General features: G+C 45.7%; 1 protein-coding gene across 1 annotated transcript in view; it reads right to left on the bottom strand.

Annotated features, from left to right (window-relative positions):
* mgat5b (alpha-1,6-mannosylglycoprotein 6-beta-N-acetylglucosaminyltransferase B) overlaps window positions 1–17,525 on the bottom strand; it is a 55,964-nt gene that overhangs the window by 20,309 nt on the left and 18,130 nt on the right. Inside the window, exons 5-9 of the mRNA XM_078284509.1 lie at window positions 17,343–17,416; window positions 15,314–15,481; window positions 13,804–13,968; window positions 10,357–10,526; window positions 413–544 (exon numbers count right to left, since the gene is read on the bottom strand). Coding sequence (XP_078140635.1) covers window positions 413–544; window positions 10,357–10,526; window positions 13,804–13,968; window positions 15,314–15,481; window positions 17,343–17,416 — 709 coding nt within the window. The remainder of the gene's footprint in view (window positions 1–412; window positions 545–10,356; window positions 10,527–13,803; window positions 13,969–15,313; window positions 15,482–17,342; window positions 17,417–17,525) is intronic.

The following is a 17,525-nucleotide window of genomic DNA, read 5'->3' as shown; positions in this document are numbered from 1 at the left end:
TAACTATGTACTCATGCCAACTCATTCCTTTTCACCAGACTTCAAACTTTCTTGTGTGACAACAAGAGCAGATGTTGGAGTTTGGACATTTAGCTCTGTGGCAGAGGAAGTAACAAACCAGGAGCCTGCCATCTTCATGCACTTGGTCCATTGATCACTGTGTGAAGAGGCTACATGGATTCCCCCACTGAAAGCATTTTGCTGATGCACAGTGGAGTTACCGGCCCAGTGTCTACCAACCTATAAGATTAGCCAGTCAATAAACCAATAATCAACTATTTCACCGGCAAATGCAATTACTGGAAACAAAAATGGATGCGACTGACAAATACTGCACTTAGAACTTGGTAAGCAAACAGAAAATGACAGTTTCAGAAAAGAGACAATGAGAGAGAGAGAACAAAAGACTGACTTGTGCTTTTTCAGTGAAAGACCCATGTGCTGCTTCATTTGCTGCAGGCCGTGGTAGTCGGTGTAGATGAGGTCAAAGGGCAGAGGTCCTGTCAGAGGACAGCTTCCTCTTCCTGGAGGAACCCCCAGAAACCTGCACACAGGTAAGATGTGCTTCAGTACACAATTTAGTGACGTGCAAAGCTGAACAATGTGCACAGTGAGATACAATTGCTAGTCCCCAGTAAGAGATGAAGCACAGAAAAAGGTGAAATCAAGTAAATGTCATTCCCGCGGAACGGCTGAACAGCCATCTCATAAAGGAGAAGAGAAAACATTTGGGGAAAATGCGAAACACTGCGGGGACACCGAGGTGCAGCTGCTGTGTCAACTGCTTGAATGGCATCTCAAGTGAGGTACATCTAACATATTGGTAGAAACAACATTTTCACAAATGTTGTGTGCCATTTCGCCCATTTCTATGTGTGCGTGTGTATGAGAGAGAGAGAGAGAGAGAGAGAGAGAGAGAGAGAGAGAGAGAGAGAGAGAGAGAGAGAGAGAGAGAGAGAGAGAGAGAGAGAGAGAGAGAGAGAGAGAGAGAGAGAGAAAGAAATTATGCTGGTGCTCTCGGCACGCTGATGGCAGAACCATTCAACCGTACAGCACAGAATTCAACACTACCAGCCAGGGACGTCTCACAGCGGGGAGTCTCCCAATTTGTCCGGCCAACTCTTTCTTTCCCACACACAAAAACACACACACCCTCTGAAAAATGCAACACAATATTTATTCAACCCCGAGAACCCCAGTGTATTTGTTGCGGATGTTTTGGACAGATACAGAGGGATGGCTACTTTCGATTATTTGTGTTGTATCTGCCTTCGTCATGATGCCATCCAGGCACTTACAACGTTGCGGTTTCCCCTCAAGAGCGCCCCAGCCTTTTGCATCTGCCTCTTCCCCCAAAATGTTTTCTCTTTTCCTCTATAAGCTCTCTTAGCAGGCATTTGTGGAGTATACAGACAATGAGGTGAATGGGTTAAGTGGTGAACAAGGTCACCATGTATTTTATCCCAGTTTTTATCAATTTTTTTATTGCCCTTGCACACAGGGAACATCTGTGAATGAAAGTTATGTTCTTAGTATGTTATAATAAATGAAGGTTAAATGTAAGTGCTGTCATTCAGCTAGTGTGTCCCATTTGGTTTGCTGTAAAATTCGGAACAGTGTATCTGTCTTGTCATCAGGAATCACCTGAACCAAAGAAATAAGAAATGACAGTATATGAGAGCCAGTTAAAACAGCTTTATGTGACGATGTCAGGAAAGACAGGAGACGCAAATTTGTAGTTTGGTATGAGAAACAGCTCGGCTTCAGAGTGCTTTGCTTTTCAGAGTTGGAATCAAGGCAGCACTTTGTTTGAGAAAAATGCAATCAAGCATGTCCGTTTTCATTACAAGAGAAAGTATTGCCTTGTCAAACTTCAGCGGTTCCCTAGTGCCCTGCCACAGTACAAAAACAACACAGTGGAAGGTGTAAAAGTGGCTGTGCAGGCATGGCAAATCCTTTCCAAAACTGATCTGTGTAAAGACTGTGTACTAAATGCAATTTATGGGTAGATAATGTGACAAGAAACATTTTGAGGAGGTTTGCAAAAAGCTCTAGTATGGAACATTTTCACAAATACAACAGTACACGTCTATTGAACCAGTACAGACACATACATACACACACCTATGTGAGTGCATTATGGTGTGTACTACCTGATTCCATGTGATTTATAAAAGTACTAAAGATTTTGTTGTAGCCATCTATCAGTGGTTCTTGTTAACTGAACCCATCAATGACCCATTATGGCCTCAGAGATTACATGCAGTATGGTAGGTAATATGTACATATATACAGCAGCTGTCTAAACATATGATACACCACATCACACCTATACTTAATGCACGGCATCCAGGCATATATGAAAAATGCTGCGTGAGAGGTAGCGAGGTATTTGTGTGGAAATGACAGCTAACTGCCTCCCATCCAAGCTTTTATGTCCCTGCTAAACAGATAATGGACCCGGCTCTGCAGCTACCACTTATGCTAAAGACATGAACGACAAGAACCCAGTCAAATTGCCCACTCATCACAGTCATCACTGAAAATCGAGGAGTGGGAGATGAAAGAACCAATGACAGGGCACCGTACGGCGGGTTATAACTTCGTACAGTCAAATTTCGTGTTGTCATTTAGCGAGGCAATCTGGGATCTGGAACTACTGTAAATGTCAAACACTGATATCAGTTCTGAAGAAAAACTAGAGCTTGATTTGGGCCTGAAAACTTCAGCAAAACTTGAGCAGGCCCAAACCCAAGGAATATCTGTCTAAACCCAAACTGTATTCTGCCAAAGGTTATAGACTTTGTGAGCCCAGACGGTTTTCTAATGATAATCTCTACAGATACAATAATTTGTACATTTCTAATTTTAACAATACAAACCCCAGTATCTAAGTGAGAAAGTGAGCATGAGCCTATCCCATTGGGTCCAGCTGGATGCATTTCTGTCCCATCAAGGTTGTGCATGCGTGCCAAGCTCTAATACAACTTAATACAAAACATCTTAAGATAGACCTTACACTGACTCACTTACAAAGTGGCAACATTCAATAAGTAGAAGTGGCTGTCAGTAGGGATAAAAATGCACACGGTACCTGCCTGCCTTTGCTGGAGCAGAGATTTCGAAGGCTGACGGAGCAACAAAACAGAGCTTGCAACCAAATTGCTTGCAACAGATTTTTGTGATCAAAGGGGATCATATCAAAAGGGAACATTGTGAACATTGTCAAGGCTTTTGCTTTAATGTGACTGACAGCCTCCTCTTACATCAAACAAATGTGACCAATAGCAATGAGAGCGGCTATGTAAATTACATTGCAGATATGACCAACATGGCACAGAAAGTAGCAGAGAAAAGAAAAGGCTGCGTTCGCTCAGTGATGAACACTTCACAATCACGGTAGGTCGGCAAATATGAAAAACTGCACACGCATCATGAAAAAGGAAAGTTTTTGCACTTGCAGTCACACATCCGTGACCCCGCTCTCCCTCTCTTTTCTCTCTCTCTCTCTCTCTCGTACACAAACACACACACAAATACCTACAAAACAAGAGCCGATCGATCTTGCTTTGGCCGTGGAACGGATTTAGTCAGCACTGCAACCTTGTGGAAACAGGCATGGCAGCCGGTTCCCCTACAGTAGATGGGATAATGAGCAAACAGAGTGTGTCAGCCAGCGGTGCTTTAGGCTGCGGTTTCATCAGTCAAACGTACACAGGCCGCCACTTCAATGCTTACACAAACAAAAGAGCTCTTCACCTAAGCAGTATTTCAATTCTCCTCATCCGCATCTTGCTCTCATGAATAAATAGATGGCCCCTGTCAAGGAACTTGTACGCAGCCAAACTCCGGAACGATACAATACAGTCGACCTGACTGAAATGAATCTTACAACAGGAACGCTCTGATGCAGTGATCTAACTGCCCTCTGAGTTCACTATTCACTTTCACGTAGAACATTTTTTGGTGAGTAGTGTCGTGTTTTACTTTACAAAATATGAGTCAGGATTAATTCCCAGACTGACTGCTGCAAAATAGACCAATTTCCCCCGTTGCAACGGACGGCGTGACAAAGTTGTCTGAAAATGACAATGACAGGCATTCAGAGTACAAGGCTGTGTGTGTGTGTGTGTGTGTGTGTGTGTGTGTGTGTGAGCAAAGGAGCAACAAGCTATTCTCTCACCATGAGAAGCAAAAGCAGTAACTGAACCTCACCAGAGCAAAAGGTCTCTCTTTGGGCAACGGCAGCTTGAATGAAAGCTTTATATCAATGAATACTGCAAACCTGAAAACACAATATCTTCTGTTAAATGTCAGTGGCTTCATCTGCACAATCAGTGTACACAATATGGCTCAGAATCAAGCAGCTCCTGAGGGAAAGTCACCATGAATATTATTTCCTAGGACCCCCGGTGTACTGTAAAAAGATTACAGGCATGGCTTAATGCTGATCTGCACTAATGTGAGCGCAGATGTATTATAGTGACGGAGTGCAGGAGTGTGCGTGACTACATGAGGCACTCCTCGCAGATCCAGTGAAGCTGCTGTGTTCAGAGATTTAATTGGATATATGCAAATCCATGAAAACTTTAAGAGGAGAGTAAAGGGATTAAATTGCATTAATGGAGCCAAAACATGAGCAGAGGTGTGCTAATTGGAGCACACATACTGTATGAGCATGCACAAGCACACACGTACATTTGCATACACATGCAGACGCACACACACATCTCTCTCTCTCTCTCTCGCTCTAAACAAAAAGACAAAGACACACACGCTGAAAAACAGCATTAAAGAGGACTCTGGAGGAAAGAGACCTGTGGTTGACCGTCCTGCTGAGACTTGGGAGGGGAGAGAGAAGCTGTGAGAGAGGCGAGAGTAAGAATGGAAGGAAGATTGGTACGAAAGGTTTAAGGCTCGGATAAATTAGCTGAAACCACTTGACAAACAATGTCGGGCACATTTCTCTATTCCACAGCTGGCCACTGGCGCCATGGCAGCTCCCCAGTTGAGGGAGAGACAAAAATAAAGAGCCGGAGAATCAGACGCGGAGAGTGAGAGACTCGGCATTACTTCTGAAAGGAAAGGGGTGTGTGTCCAACAGTGAGGGGAATTGGCCGAGGCACATGCCCAGGCACGTATGATGGACTGAGGCTGGGGGGGGGGGGGGGGGGGGGGCGAGGAGTTTACTAAGGGCTGGAGGGAGACGGGCGAGAAGGCTCACAGTGCGAGGAAAATGACATGGGCAGAGAGGAGCGTCGATGTGTCAGCGTGTGTAAAACCTGCCTGGCAGAGGGAGAGCGGCCCGGCATGCTAATCGACCGCTTGAGACGGCGTGATAGCAGGAGGACGCACAAACTGAGATGTCGTCTCTGTTAGGATCAAAACCCCCAACTTTCTCCCAACGCGAACAGCCGATGTGCCATTTTGATGTGGAATATCATTTCCATTTTTTTGTTGTCTGGGCTTCTTTTCGTTTGTGCTCAGGCTCATCCTCTTTCTTCTCCGGCTGGATCAGAAAAAGATCGATGGGAGTGGAGATGGAGAATAACAGTGAAAATGAATGTGATTATAGCAGAAAAAAGGTATTCCTTTTCTTCGCTTAAGCGTTTCCCCCAGTTTCTTTCCCTAACAGCTCGTCAAAATCAAGACCACACTATGCAGAGCACATGAAGAACATTCTCTCATATTCTGCATTGGACAGCTGTGTAAAGTTATATAGGGTGGCATACTGTATGCTTAGGAAAACTGGCCACTGCTGCATTTTTAAGCAACCATATGCTCTGAAGCGATCCAAATTAAGGAACATCACCTGAACGAAAGCTGACTGCAGCACAGGGGAAAAGCACTGTACTTTTAACCTCATTTAGCCACCACACTATACGACTCCACTGCAGCGCTGAAGAGGAATCCCTATCTATAAAATCCCATCAGATGAATTTACAAAGTTATCTCACCGCTGACCTAAACGCTTTGATCAAAATCTGCTCTTGACTATAAATTGACAAGTGCTTCTACAAGTGCTGTGCGTTGCAACATATTGTATACCACATGCACACACACACACACACACACACACACACACACACACAGCGGCTATTTTTAACAATGCCGCTGTTTTCGCTTTTCATTTCAAAAGCGGAGAAACAAAGGCACATCAGTGGAAGGGCTGGAGGGTGAGAGTGCATCAGCACTTGCGGGCAGACACAAGCTGAGACTGGCAGCATAATAAGCCTCTGAGGGTGATTTGTAGAGTTCTGAGGAAAAACAGCCCCGCTTTCAAGTTTCTTATTCTGCACTCCAGAGTGTCTGCACGCTTATCATTACTTCTACTGTTCGGGCTATGGTTGGCGGATTACAGACGTGTTTGATCCCACCTGACATTTGCCGAATCACTTCTCGGGGCTGCTGATCACACAGTGAATTACATGCAGGTGCTTTTATACCTTTGTGCATGTATGGAGAGAGAGAGAGAGAGAGAGAGAGAGAGAGAGAGAGAGAGAGAGAGAGAGAGAGAGAGAGAGAGGAATCACCTGGTGGCTGTGTTAATGTGGGCCCCAAGAAACGCCCGGGGCTGCTCCACAGTGGCCCACTTGACATAATTGATATGGAAAAATCTCAAAATGGCATTCACATCCTGCGTGTCAAAGCAGAGAACAGAACAGTAGGGGACAGCCGGGGATATAATAGTGTGTACTGTACAACAATGAAATTATACCAGAGCGAGTGCGTGAGAAAGAGAAAGAGAGAGAAAGGCAGGCGGAGAGGGAGAGAGAGAGAGAGAGAGAGAGTGGGTTTTGTGCAGAAGCATCATGTATGAGAGTGTGGCGTATTCTGTGGGTGGAGGACAGGGTGTCTCTTCCAAAAAAGCATTGTAAGACTGGCTCCTTTAGCTTAGCTGTGGATGACAGTAGTACTAGATGGCAGCGTGTGCGTGCATTACTTCCCCCGTCTGTTGACAGAGCCTGCTGAACCTGACAGGCTGCCACTGCCTCTCCTCTCCTCTCCTCTCTCTCCTCGTTTACTTGCCGCTCTCTCCCTCCATCCACCCTCTCCGCCCTCCTCATGCTCTCGCGTTCCTCCGTTGCCGTCTTCCTCAGGTGTTTGGCGCGCCGCGCTCCGTCGCCGGCTAATTACCCGTGTCGCACCGGGAGGGGACGAGGGGAGATCCCCGAGCGGAAGTGACAGCTGTCTGTGCCGCTCGGCGAGGCGCCCGAGGGCCCTCCCCCTCGGTGCGCCACGAGCCGCGGTGCTCCCCACAAGAGTGATGTCACAGCCGCTCGAGTCGACCCCCTCAATTAATCTCAGCCCAGACGAGAGATCGAGAGAGAGAGAGAGAGAGCGCTAGAGAGAGTCGTACCGCTTTCACTTCGCTCCACCTATGCAATTCTTCTTCTCCCGTTCCTCTCCTACTACCACTCTCCCTATCTCTCTCTCTCTCTCTCTCTCTCTCTCTCTCTCTCTCTCTCTTCCCTTCATGACTCATCTTCCTGTCAAGGCAGATACCCCAGGAGGGATACAGGGTGATATCCCAATCTCACAATGTAACCATGACTCTTTATGTTACTGCTACAGAATACTGGAAGCAACTATATATGAAGAATGCTTTCAATTTAAAACACAGTGCATACAGGGTAAAAAAACAACAACATACATCTTAGGAAATCATGTAAACTTGTATTCAGTCCTATCCTCATTTTATTATACCCAAGTGAAGTGAGATCATTTCACTTCTTTCCATGAAATTGTTGTACCAATTTAAACTGGAAACAAGTGATTACATGGGAGGACTGCGATTTCAACGTACTGTATGGTCATTTGTTCCGAGGATAGTAACAATGGATTGGCATCAAGTGAAATTAACTCACCCTGTTGGCATTGTTTTGAAAGAAATAAGATTTTAAAACTGACATGTTAAGATTAGGGTGCACCGATCTCAGCCACAGATCATAATCGGCAGATAAACGTTCTAAATAGGTCATTGTGATTCACTGCTTCAACTGTCCGATCAAAAAACCAAAACCAAAAAAAAAACATGAGAAGACCAGGAAAAAAAGATCTCGATTGGCGAGCGGAGGCTGGCCGATCACCCTGTTAAATCTGGACTCAGCCCCGGAAAACCTGAGCAGAGCCTCCCTAGTTAAGATGAATATTTTTTTGCAGTGTGTGGGGAGAGAAAAGAAGGACATCTAATGAGTTTCTTCCCCTTTGTTCAAATATATCAACAGAGATATGGCAGGGCAGCTTAGTGGAGCATCTGCAGGGTAAGTAAGCCAGGAGCTTACTGGAGAGAAAAGACTCTGGCTGAAGAAGGGATGCGTGAGCATAACTGATTTGTCTGAAAAGGAGAGCGAGAGCAAGAGCCAGCCAGAAGTCTGAGTGACTACTCAATGGAGCCACCAGAGAGAATGGATGTTGCCAATTAGAGGCAATTATGTGATGCGACCCAACTGCTTGGCTTCCACTGTAACTAAGCACCGGGTGCGGCTAATCTTTCCATCGGACAAAACACTAAACAACAATATCAACAATCCTGTCCACGGAAAAAGCCACATGAGGCCATCCAATGAAGCTGTGTTTCTAGGGCCTGGGTGTGGAAGAGAGGAGTAGGAAATGTAAATAGATACAAGCCTGGGGGGAATCTGTGGGAGCGCAACCCACATAACGATCTGTCAATTTAATAGCGTGTGGGAGACTGAGCGAGGGATGGAGAGAAATGTTCCCTTTTGCTATTCATTAATAGTCACAGAAGAGGGATTTATGGATGTTCGGCATCTGTCATTTGCTGGCCAATTTAAGGAGATAAGGTCATAAAAAAAAAAAGAGTGGAATATGTACACTGGGCCCCGTTCTGTGCGGCTGCGAGCACAGAGGGAATACGGGGCCGAGTCTGATAAATCCAATTGGCTTCAATTTCAGGCCTCCATTATATTTTCTCTAAGGCTGAACATTCCATTTCCTGATGAATGGCGACCAATATGGGTCTAATGGTATGCCACTGCACATTTATATAGACGCACATACCTATAAAATCTCAACTCTCAGTGCCTCTCTTTACACTCAGAAACACACACACACACACACACACACACACACACGAATGCATGCACGCACACACACATTTTAACCTTGGTCCGCATTTCTTTGCAGTGTCTGCGAGCCTCTGTCGGATTCCCCTGCAATTTTAGAAACATTTCTGATGGCGTTCCCAATGGAGAGGCACTGCGGCGATACAATACGCCGGGACACCAATTAGTGGGGTAAATAATAGCACGGGGCGGCAGAGGCAGTCCCACCACGCGGCGTCCTTCTCCCACATCACTGATCTCCCTATAGTCTGCTCTTACCAAAGCCGCTTTTCTTCACACGCTGAAATTTAAGATCAAAGGGCAGCTCTAGCTCATCAACGCCCTTGCCTCTTCCCCCACAGTCAGCGATGAATACAGTGCTCAATAACAAGGGAGCACATCATCGCCGGCCTCTTCCGTTCCAGCATCGCGTCAGCCGCCGGAGGAAAATAATCGACAAAACAAGGCTGGTCTTAAACAGTGTCATTTTTCCGGCCGGCCGGCGTGAAGCAGCAGAAGTTTTGAGAGATCACGGTGTCGAAAATGGCAGAAAGCAGGATTGGATCACAACGGACATTTAGGGGCATTTACTCTCAGATTGATCGATCCGCTTTCTGAACTCTTTCCTGTTGCACCTCGCCGGTGTGAGAATCAATAGCCTTATCTTTTCAGATGAAACCAACCCGTCTGTCTGTCTGGAAGGCGCTGTGTGTGTGTGTGTGTGTGTGTGTGTGTGCGTGCGCCCGTGTCCACTGGCATATGCACTTATGTTTGTGATGCCCAGCCAGCCAGAAGCCCGTTATCGTTCTGGAGTCGGCGAGCTGCGGCAGGAAGGAGGTGCGCAAACTGTAGAGATGCTGTCAAGCCCTCAGGCTCACACAGCGGTCCGCGCGGAGGAGAGATAGCTTATCTGTGTGTGGCCAAATGTGAACGAGAACAGTGTGTGGGCAACGGCGCACAGACTGAGGCGCTGATCGCTCGCGGAGCATCCGACTGTATGCGAATGGAGCGTTTAGGATGAACAATCAAGTACTCACACACCGCTGGATATGCTGAAGAAGCGGTAGTGTTGATGGTTTGCACATTCGCAGAGCAACAGATACGCTTCCTACACTCATGCCCCAAAGCAGCTCAAATAGAATATAATGGTGTGGATGGGAGGAAAAGCCTTGGAATATCAGTATCATACACTGAATGCAGTTCTGCCTATAGCTCTCCATGGCGCTTGAAAATAATATAAGAGAGTAACAGGATCAGAGAGGAATAAGTGGAACCAGGACTGACTTACCCCTGCAGCTCCTTGAGAGAGACGGAGATCTTGAGGTTGTGTCCCAGCACATGGAGGGCCGTGAGGATGTCAGCCCATTGCACCATCTCACCCAGAGGACCCCCCTTCAGCACCTTGGGACTGAACACATCCCCAGACTCCTCTGTCAGAAAGCCCACGTGGACCAGTATCTGGACGGGGAAGAAACCACAAGCAAGAAAACACAGTGGAACAGAAGAAAGGAGCGGAGTGCAGCACAGTGTGGTGTTTTGTTATTGCAATTTACACATTTTGTGTTCCACCGTTTCCACATTGTTATTGCACAGAACAAGCCATTATTTCCATCAATTTCTTTGTTTGTTTGTTTTCTCTTCATAATAATCTCCAGTCCCCCACGGTGAATAATTTGTGAAAGTAATTTTCGCAAACACTTCAAAAGGTCCACATATACTTCAATTAATAAATTCAGATATTCTGCACGGATCAATGATGTCAAAGATTAAATATAATTGACTATATAATGAATGTGAGAAAGCATAATCACAGCATAGTTGCACCAAAGCAACTCCCAGGAAATACAATCAAGTGTGCACAGAGTTGAAATGAAAATTGACCTGCTGAGGGCTAATTGATATGCAGAATGGTACAAGACCGATTTAATTGCCGATGGGAGAGGATGGAATTTCCAGGCTGTTAAATGTGTAATGAAATTAGATTGTGCAATTTCTCAACAGATGGCAGCCTTTAATTTTCCCTCAATTACTTTTGTCTTGAAAAACTCTCAGACTATTCTGTTCATCGACTAGACCATACTCACACACTTACTCTTTACTTGTCAGGTGTGTGTGGTTGTGTGTGTGTGTGTGTGTGTGTGTGTGTGTGTGTGTGTGTGTGTGTGTGTGTATATGAGTGAGTGAGTGAGTGAGTGAGTGAGAGAGGATAGTAAAAGAAAAGACACAAGACTTTCAGACAACACTGCTTTCTTAATGTTCAGCTGCAATGCATAGTGTTGGTACAATGAAAACCATGTATGAACAACTAGCATGTCAGAAGGCTCCTAATAGCATAATTAGACTTAAGTAAGTAAATGTATGCATCATCTCAACCTGCCTAATTCATTCTGGATACAAGCAAGTCACCGTGTTCAAGTCACTGTGCTGCCAACGAGAGTACGACTTGAGACGGAGTACAAGCGTCACGTCAACACCTAATCATTCATAGCTACTGCAAACATCCCATGGATACAGTGCAAAGAGTATTAGAAGGTAAAGTGGGAGCTGAATATGGGTTCTGCACTCTAACACTGAATGCACAGTACACACTAAGAGAGTGGAGGCGGGTATAACAGCGAGACAGGTGGGACAGACTGCTGTCCAGTTTTGCCCGGTCTTCCGTAAAACATCGCCCCTCTTCTGTCTATTTCCGTCTGCAGATTATCAGCCGCTTTCACGGAAGCCCGCAGCCGTTCCTCCCCGTCTGTTTTCTCAACAGCGCTCCGTGTCTCGGTGGTGGAAGCCAAGCCCGCGGGGTCCGGTTAATGGACAGTAACCATTACTGTCAAACACACCATTACAATGAACAAAGCCTTCTGCCCAGCTGGGAGCATGAACAAGGAGCATGCATTTGGGAAAGGATGTTATGTTATTGGCAGAACGGGCTTTGATTTATGCAACTGGATGGCTCTCTGAAGACGGGCCAGTGAAAGGAACTGGTTTATGCACATTTAAAAAACATGGAAGAAGACCAGGATTCTGTTGGCCCGATTCCAAAAAGCAAAGCAATACAAACAAGCTTTTATCACTCACCATGTCTCATTTTCATATACTGCACGCTTTTGAAGTGCCAAGCCACTTTTCAACTAGAGAAGGATTTGTGGAGAGCTGTCCACACCGTGAATACTGTGGGTATTAAAAAACACTGCAGTAAATCTGATCCATCCAAGACTGCACTCTGGACTGCCACTTCACTGTAGAGAGCGAATTCATAATAGCACTGTGCTACTTTAATATTAAGATACGTACAAACACACACATCATATAACATACAAGCATGTTTATAACGGGGTCAGAAATGAACGGGGGCTTGGAGAAAAGATACCCCTGAAACTTGAAATGCCCCCAATAATTAGGATTACCATTTTTTGCATTTCACCCTGTTCACATTATATTTGTTGAGTTGTCAAGTAATCATGCGTCAATGCGACTACTGTCCCCCATGGGCCACCATATGTGATTTGTGGGAGCCTATGACCGGGCGATTTCTACCAAGGCGTTCTGGGCCAGAAAAATGGAGCAGTTTTTGATCAGAAAACAGCCGAGTACGAAGCCCAAAGTAGTCGAAAATGTTGGCACCCCGCAGCCAGCGGTAGAAGAAAATTCCAACCCCACACAAACCACTGTGTCAACAGAAAATAAAACAACCAATACAACAAAAAACTCTGCAATCGAGGGGTGGAGGATGGACTGGTTAGGGACAGATAGGGAACAAAACAGCACCATTCTCTTTAAGGCCTGCTGTGAGTTTCCAGCAGAGGGAAAGAAGTGTGGGATGTGTGGTATAGTATCAGTTCAAATAACAAAAAATCTTAGTGGTAGAAATTGAGTGTTTACTTGCCAATATGCAATGCAAGTGTGTTATTTCATAGATAAAATGCCTCTGAAAAGAAGTAAACTGCCCCTGAAAATCAGATCAAGGGGGCAAAAAACACCCTCTGACAAATTTCTTACTCTGGTACACACACACACTCACACACACACACACTCTCTCTCTCTCTCTCTCTCCCCCAGGTTAATTCCTGACAATTTATGGTATCACATAAAGGTTCTTAACCCAAAGTGTAAGCCAGGGGGGAATCTAATGTCGTTGCCATTTCATCAGAGGATTATTCCAGCATGCAGCACTCTCTGGCACTTTGTGGAAATGTCCCTGTAAATGTCAGTGGTTAAAGTGCACTAAAGCCAATCAATGCCAGCCATGATATGCTGATAAGAGTCACTCTCCCTCATTATCTGCGTTTGTCTTATGGCTGTAACTCAGAATACTGCGATTCACACTGAGTGGCTCAAAAAAAAATATATGTTAGTTCAATAAAATGTCACAGCTGTTCTGTTAACTCAGTAGCCTGGCATGTGGGCATGAAAAGAATGTGTAGTTTTTTGTGTATAAATGTTTGATCCAAAACATCCTGTTAGCCAAGCTTCTTCTTTTTTTAACGGCCTAAACAGATGGCCTTAAAATCAAATTAGGATCTCAGAAATATTTTCCCAGAGCCACAGGAGAGTATCTCATACTCAAGTGTCTTGAAAGTAAATCTGCTGGCACTGAGGGGAGCACTTGTACTGGCTGATCATTTGCAATTTAGTCCAACCACAACACTTTGAGAAGATGTAACCAAAACACAGACTCGCTCTCTCATCTCACACTTTCATCCTCCAGTGTGTGCACATATGTGGAAGTCTCCGCACTCACCCTCTTTTGCTCTCTCCATTGGCCGCGGAGCCTGTCGTCCAGCCGCCGAGCGGCAGAGGCCCACTGTGCCGCCAGCCTGCGCATGCGTCTCTTCATGAAGCTCAGGGATTCCTTCCCGGTGCCCACCTGCTCCAGCAGAGTCCCCATGTCCGAGTGGAAGACAGCCTGCAGCACAGGAGCGGTAAAAAAAAAATCATAAATATAGAGAACTTCTGATCTGGCCTCGCAGGAGTCCATTTCCACTCCTCTCTGTTGAACTTTTCATCACGTAGAAATTCTACACTGGAGAATACTGAAACTCCCGGGCAGACTGGCATTCAGGCAGGATTTACACTGAACTTGGCCTGAAGCGGATAGTAGGTAGCTGTGCTGGTAGGGATACTACAAGACAGCTGTGGAGCAGACATTTTAATACGATTCTACACAAGTGGCACAATTTTTTGAGCTGAGTGGAGGTGGCTAATATTGTACAGAGCTGAGATCTCCCCGTCACATCCTGTTATATGCTAGTGCCTCGGGGCTGGGCCTCTCAGACAGGCTGCCTGAGGGATTCCTGGATCAGCCACATAAATAGTCTGCTCTCATTTTGCTTCTGCTCCCCCCCCAGTATAATCGCTGCATTACAGCACAATACGAGCAAGCGAGCGCTAATTAATGGTATAAGTGCATGGGGAGCACAGACGACTTATAAACGGCACATACAGATGAAGAGAATCCGATACACAAACTTTCTCTCTCTCTCTCGCTCTCTCTTACTCTCTCTCATAAACACACACACACAAGCACGCACACACTACAAGAAACCCGAGACTCTCTCAAAGACAAAATCAATATGCGGAGCTGTACTGTACTCTCCACAATGCCGGTGAATTATTGTTCTCAAGAGCAACTTGTGTGTGCCACAGCAAAATGCAGAGTACCCAAGGGAAGTCTTGGGATTAGCCTCAGTGAATACAGGCGGGCAATTAGAACACAAGGCAGAGCTGCAGAGTGAATTCACATCAGGGCCTGCTTGTGCCGGCCGTACAGCGCTCTGGGGAGCAGTAGGGAGGAAGGGACAGAGGCGAAGTGGGGAGGGAAAGAGAAAGGGAAGAGGGAGGGAGGGAGGACCTGGTGGAGAGACTGTAACTAGAATACATTCAGCTGTTGAGGCTGCAAATAAATAAAATGATACAGGAAGGCAAACAGCAATGGCAATGTTTCAAGAGCGAGAATGACAGCTAGCGCCCTGTGAGTGACAGCGCAGCGCATCCAGTCTCCCAGGAGACTGGATGACAGATAAAAAAAACAAGCAGCCAGCGATTCTGTTGGGAAATAATGGGAGGATGAAATGACAAATATTGTGCTTGTACTTGGACAGCAGGTCCAAAGCGTCCTGTGGAGTCAAGGTTAAGCTAGCTCACCTGTAGTCGCATCTTTCCAAAATGCGGCACCACATACTACTGTAGTTGTTCAGCATCCATCCTGTGCCTGTGAAATTAAAGTGAACGATATGGAAGGGCTGCCTTACCTGTTTCTTGGGCGGAGGCTTGAAGGTGGGTGTAGCGGTCTGGTTCCTCCAGGCCAGCGGGGGGCAGAACCACTCCACCTCGCTCAGGTAGATAAGGAAAGAGCAGTCAGAGCCGTCCACACCGTAAAAGGCGTAGCAGGGGTCCGAGGTCCAGCGGGCACGCATCCACTGGAAGGCGAAGTTTTGAAGACTCAATCTGTTCTCTCTCAAAAATGTGTAGTGTATATTTAGGGTACGCATAAATGTGACCGATAAACAGCAAACTGTCACATTTGACTGAAGATGTATAAAGGGTTTATGGGAGGGGGAGTTTACATGTTCATCCCTTATGTCGTCTCATTAATTTGAAGCTGGCTGTTGATCATAAGGTGACAGTACAGCCCGAGGGGACGGTGCTGTCACCATTATTATTCACTTTCTACACCTCTGACTTCAGATTCAGCTCTGGGTCATGCCACCTCCAGAAGGTCTGTGATGACTCTATTATGGGATGCATCAGTGGCTTCGATTACATGCATGGAGTAACCTGGCTATTGGCCACGTTAATTAGGTTTTATTCCGGTTAATCTGATTCTGTGAACATTTGATACCCTGGTATAAAGTATCCCTGTTGCCATGAATGAACCAACTGAGAGAATATTCCTGTCCACCCGTGGTTTCCCGCCCACAGCTAGAAGAGTCCGCCAGCAAAACAATATGAGAAAGTGCAGCTGCCAGCTCTCCTCCCCTCTTTGACTGAGCAATACTAGGTTACATTTAATACAGGGGAAACAACTGATGATCCCAATAGTAATACTAAGTACTGCGCAACACCATGATTTTTTGTTGTTTGCCCATTACGCTGTTCCAGTCTGAGCTTGCCCAGACAGTGAAAACCAAAAATGAAAGGAGTTAGATGTTTACATGCCACAGTAATCTGTTCTGATCAATATCTCACAAGCATGTCTCAAAGGACTATGTAAACATAGCCAGTGAGGGCAAGGAGGAGGCGTTAAGGTGCAGAGCTTTGTCGAGCGGTGCAAGGAGAACCACCTGCAGCTCAGCGTCAGTAAGACGAAGGAGCTGGTAGTTGTCAGCGGCTTCTTGCTACATTGGAAGTCCACTGTCACCATCCAGGGTGAGGAGATGGAGGTGGCTCAGTCCTATAAGCACCTGTGGGTGCATATCGACTGATCCGACAACATGGAGGCACTGTGCAAGATAGGGCAGAGTAGGCTGTTCTTGTTGAGGAGGCTCAGGTCTTTCAACGTATGCAACAGACTACTCTACATGTTCTGTCAATCTGTTGTGGCCGGTGTACTGTTCCTTGCGGTAGAGTGCTGGGGAGGCAGCACCGAAGCGGGGGAGGCAGACAGGATAAACAGCTGTTGACAAAGGCTGGCTCTGTTGTTGGGCTCCTGCACTGCCCATACAAGCTATCCTAGAATACTTTTCACATTCCTACGCTCCGGACTAATATACAGTACACCGTTTCTGATCTGTACATATAGCAGTTCATCCATACATTCATGAATCGGGACATAGCACTGGATGCCATCCATAAATATGTTCTGATTATAACAGTAGTAATGAGAACAGACAACAATGCACACGCGTCTTGCACATGTCACTTTTCATGTACATTATGGTGCCTCCATCTGGAGTCTTTGATATGGTGGACAGTTATTAATGCACATATCTAAATCTGCACTTTCTGTACATGTTTTCTACAGTGTTCTACAGCGTGCATATTGTTTTTATGTCTACAAAGCTAGACACTTACATATATAGCTGTCTGCAGACATGTTAATGTGAATACAAGCACATTTTGCACATCCTGTATTGCATATATGCTGTAATTTCACAGATATTTTCTTCATATTGTCATTTTCTCTTCTCATTTGCCCCTGAGAATCACTAAAGCTTCATCTTATCTTATCATATAAAACTAATGTTGCAGCAAGGCGAGTCACCAAGAGCAAAAGGACAGAGAGGGATGTTTGGAATCTGTGTGAAATTGTTTGGACTTAAGTAAGATTTGAAGACTTACATCCACCTTGCTGGGGCAGTCGGGATAACGGGGATCTTTGGGAATCTCACATTGTCCTAACGTTCCATCCCTAACTGGAGAAAAGAGAAAATGCAGGGCAATTTTGTCAAAGCCTATACACAAACTCATCAAAACACCACACATCAGACAACAGCACAAATGCATTATTTTGACTTTTTCTGA

Source organism: Centroberyx gerrardi, chromosome 7 (genome assembly GCF_048128805.1).
Source record: "Centroberyx gerrardi isolate f3 chromosome 7, fCenGer3.hap1.cur.20231027, whole genome shotgun sequence".
NCBI lineage: Eukaryota > Metazoa > Chordata > Actinopteri > Beryciformes > Berycidae > Centroberyx > Centroberyx gerrardi.
This window is presented reverse-complemented; position numbering and strand designations above follow the sequence as displayed.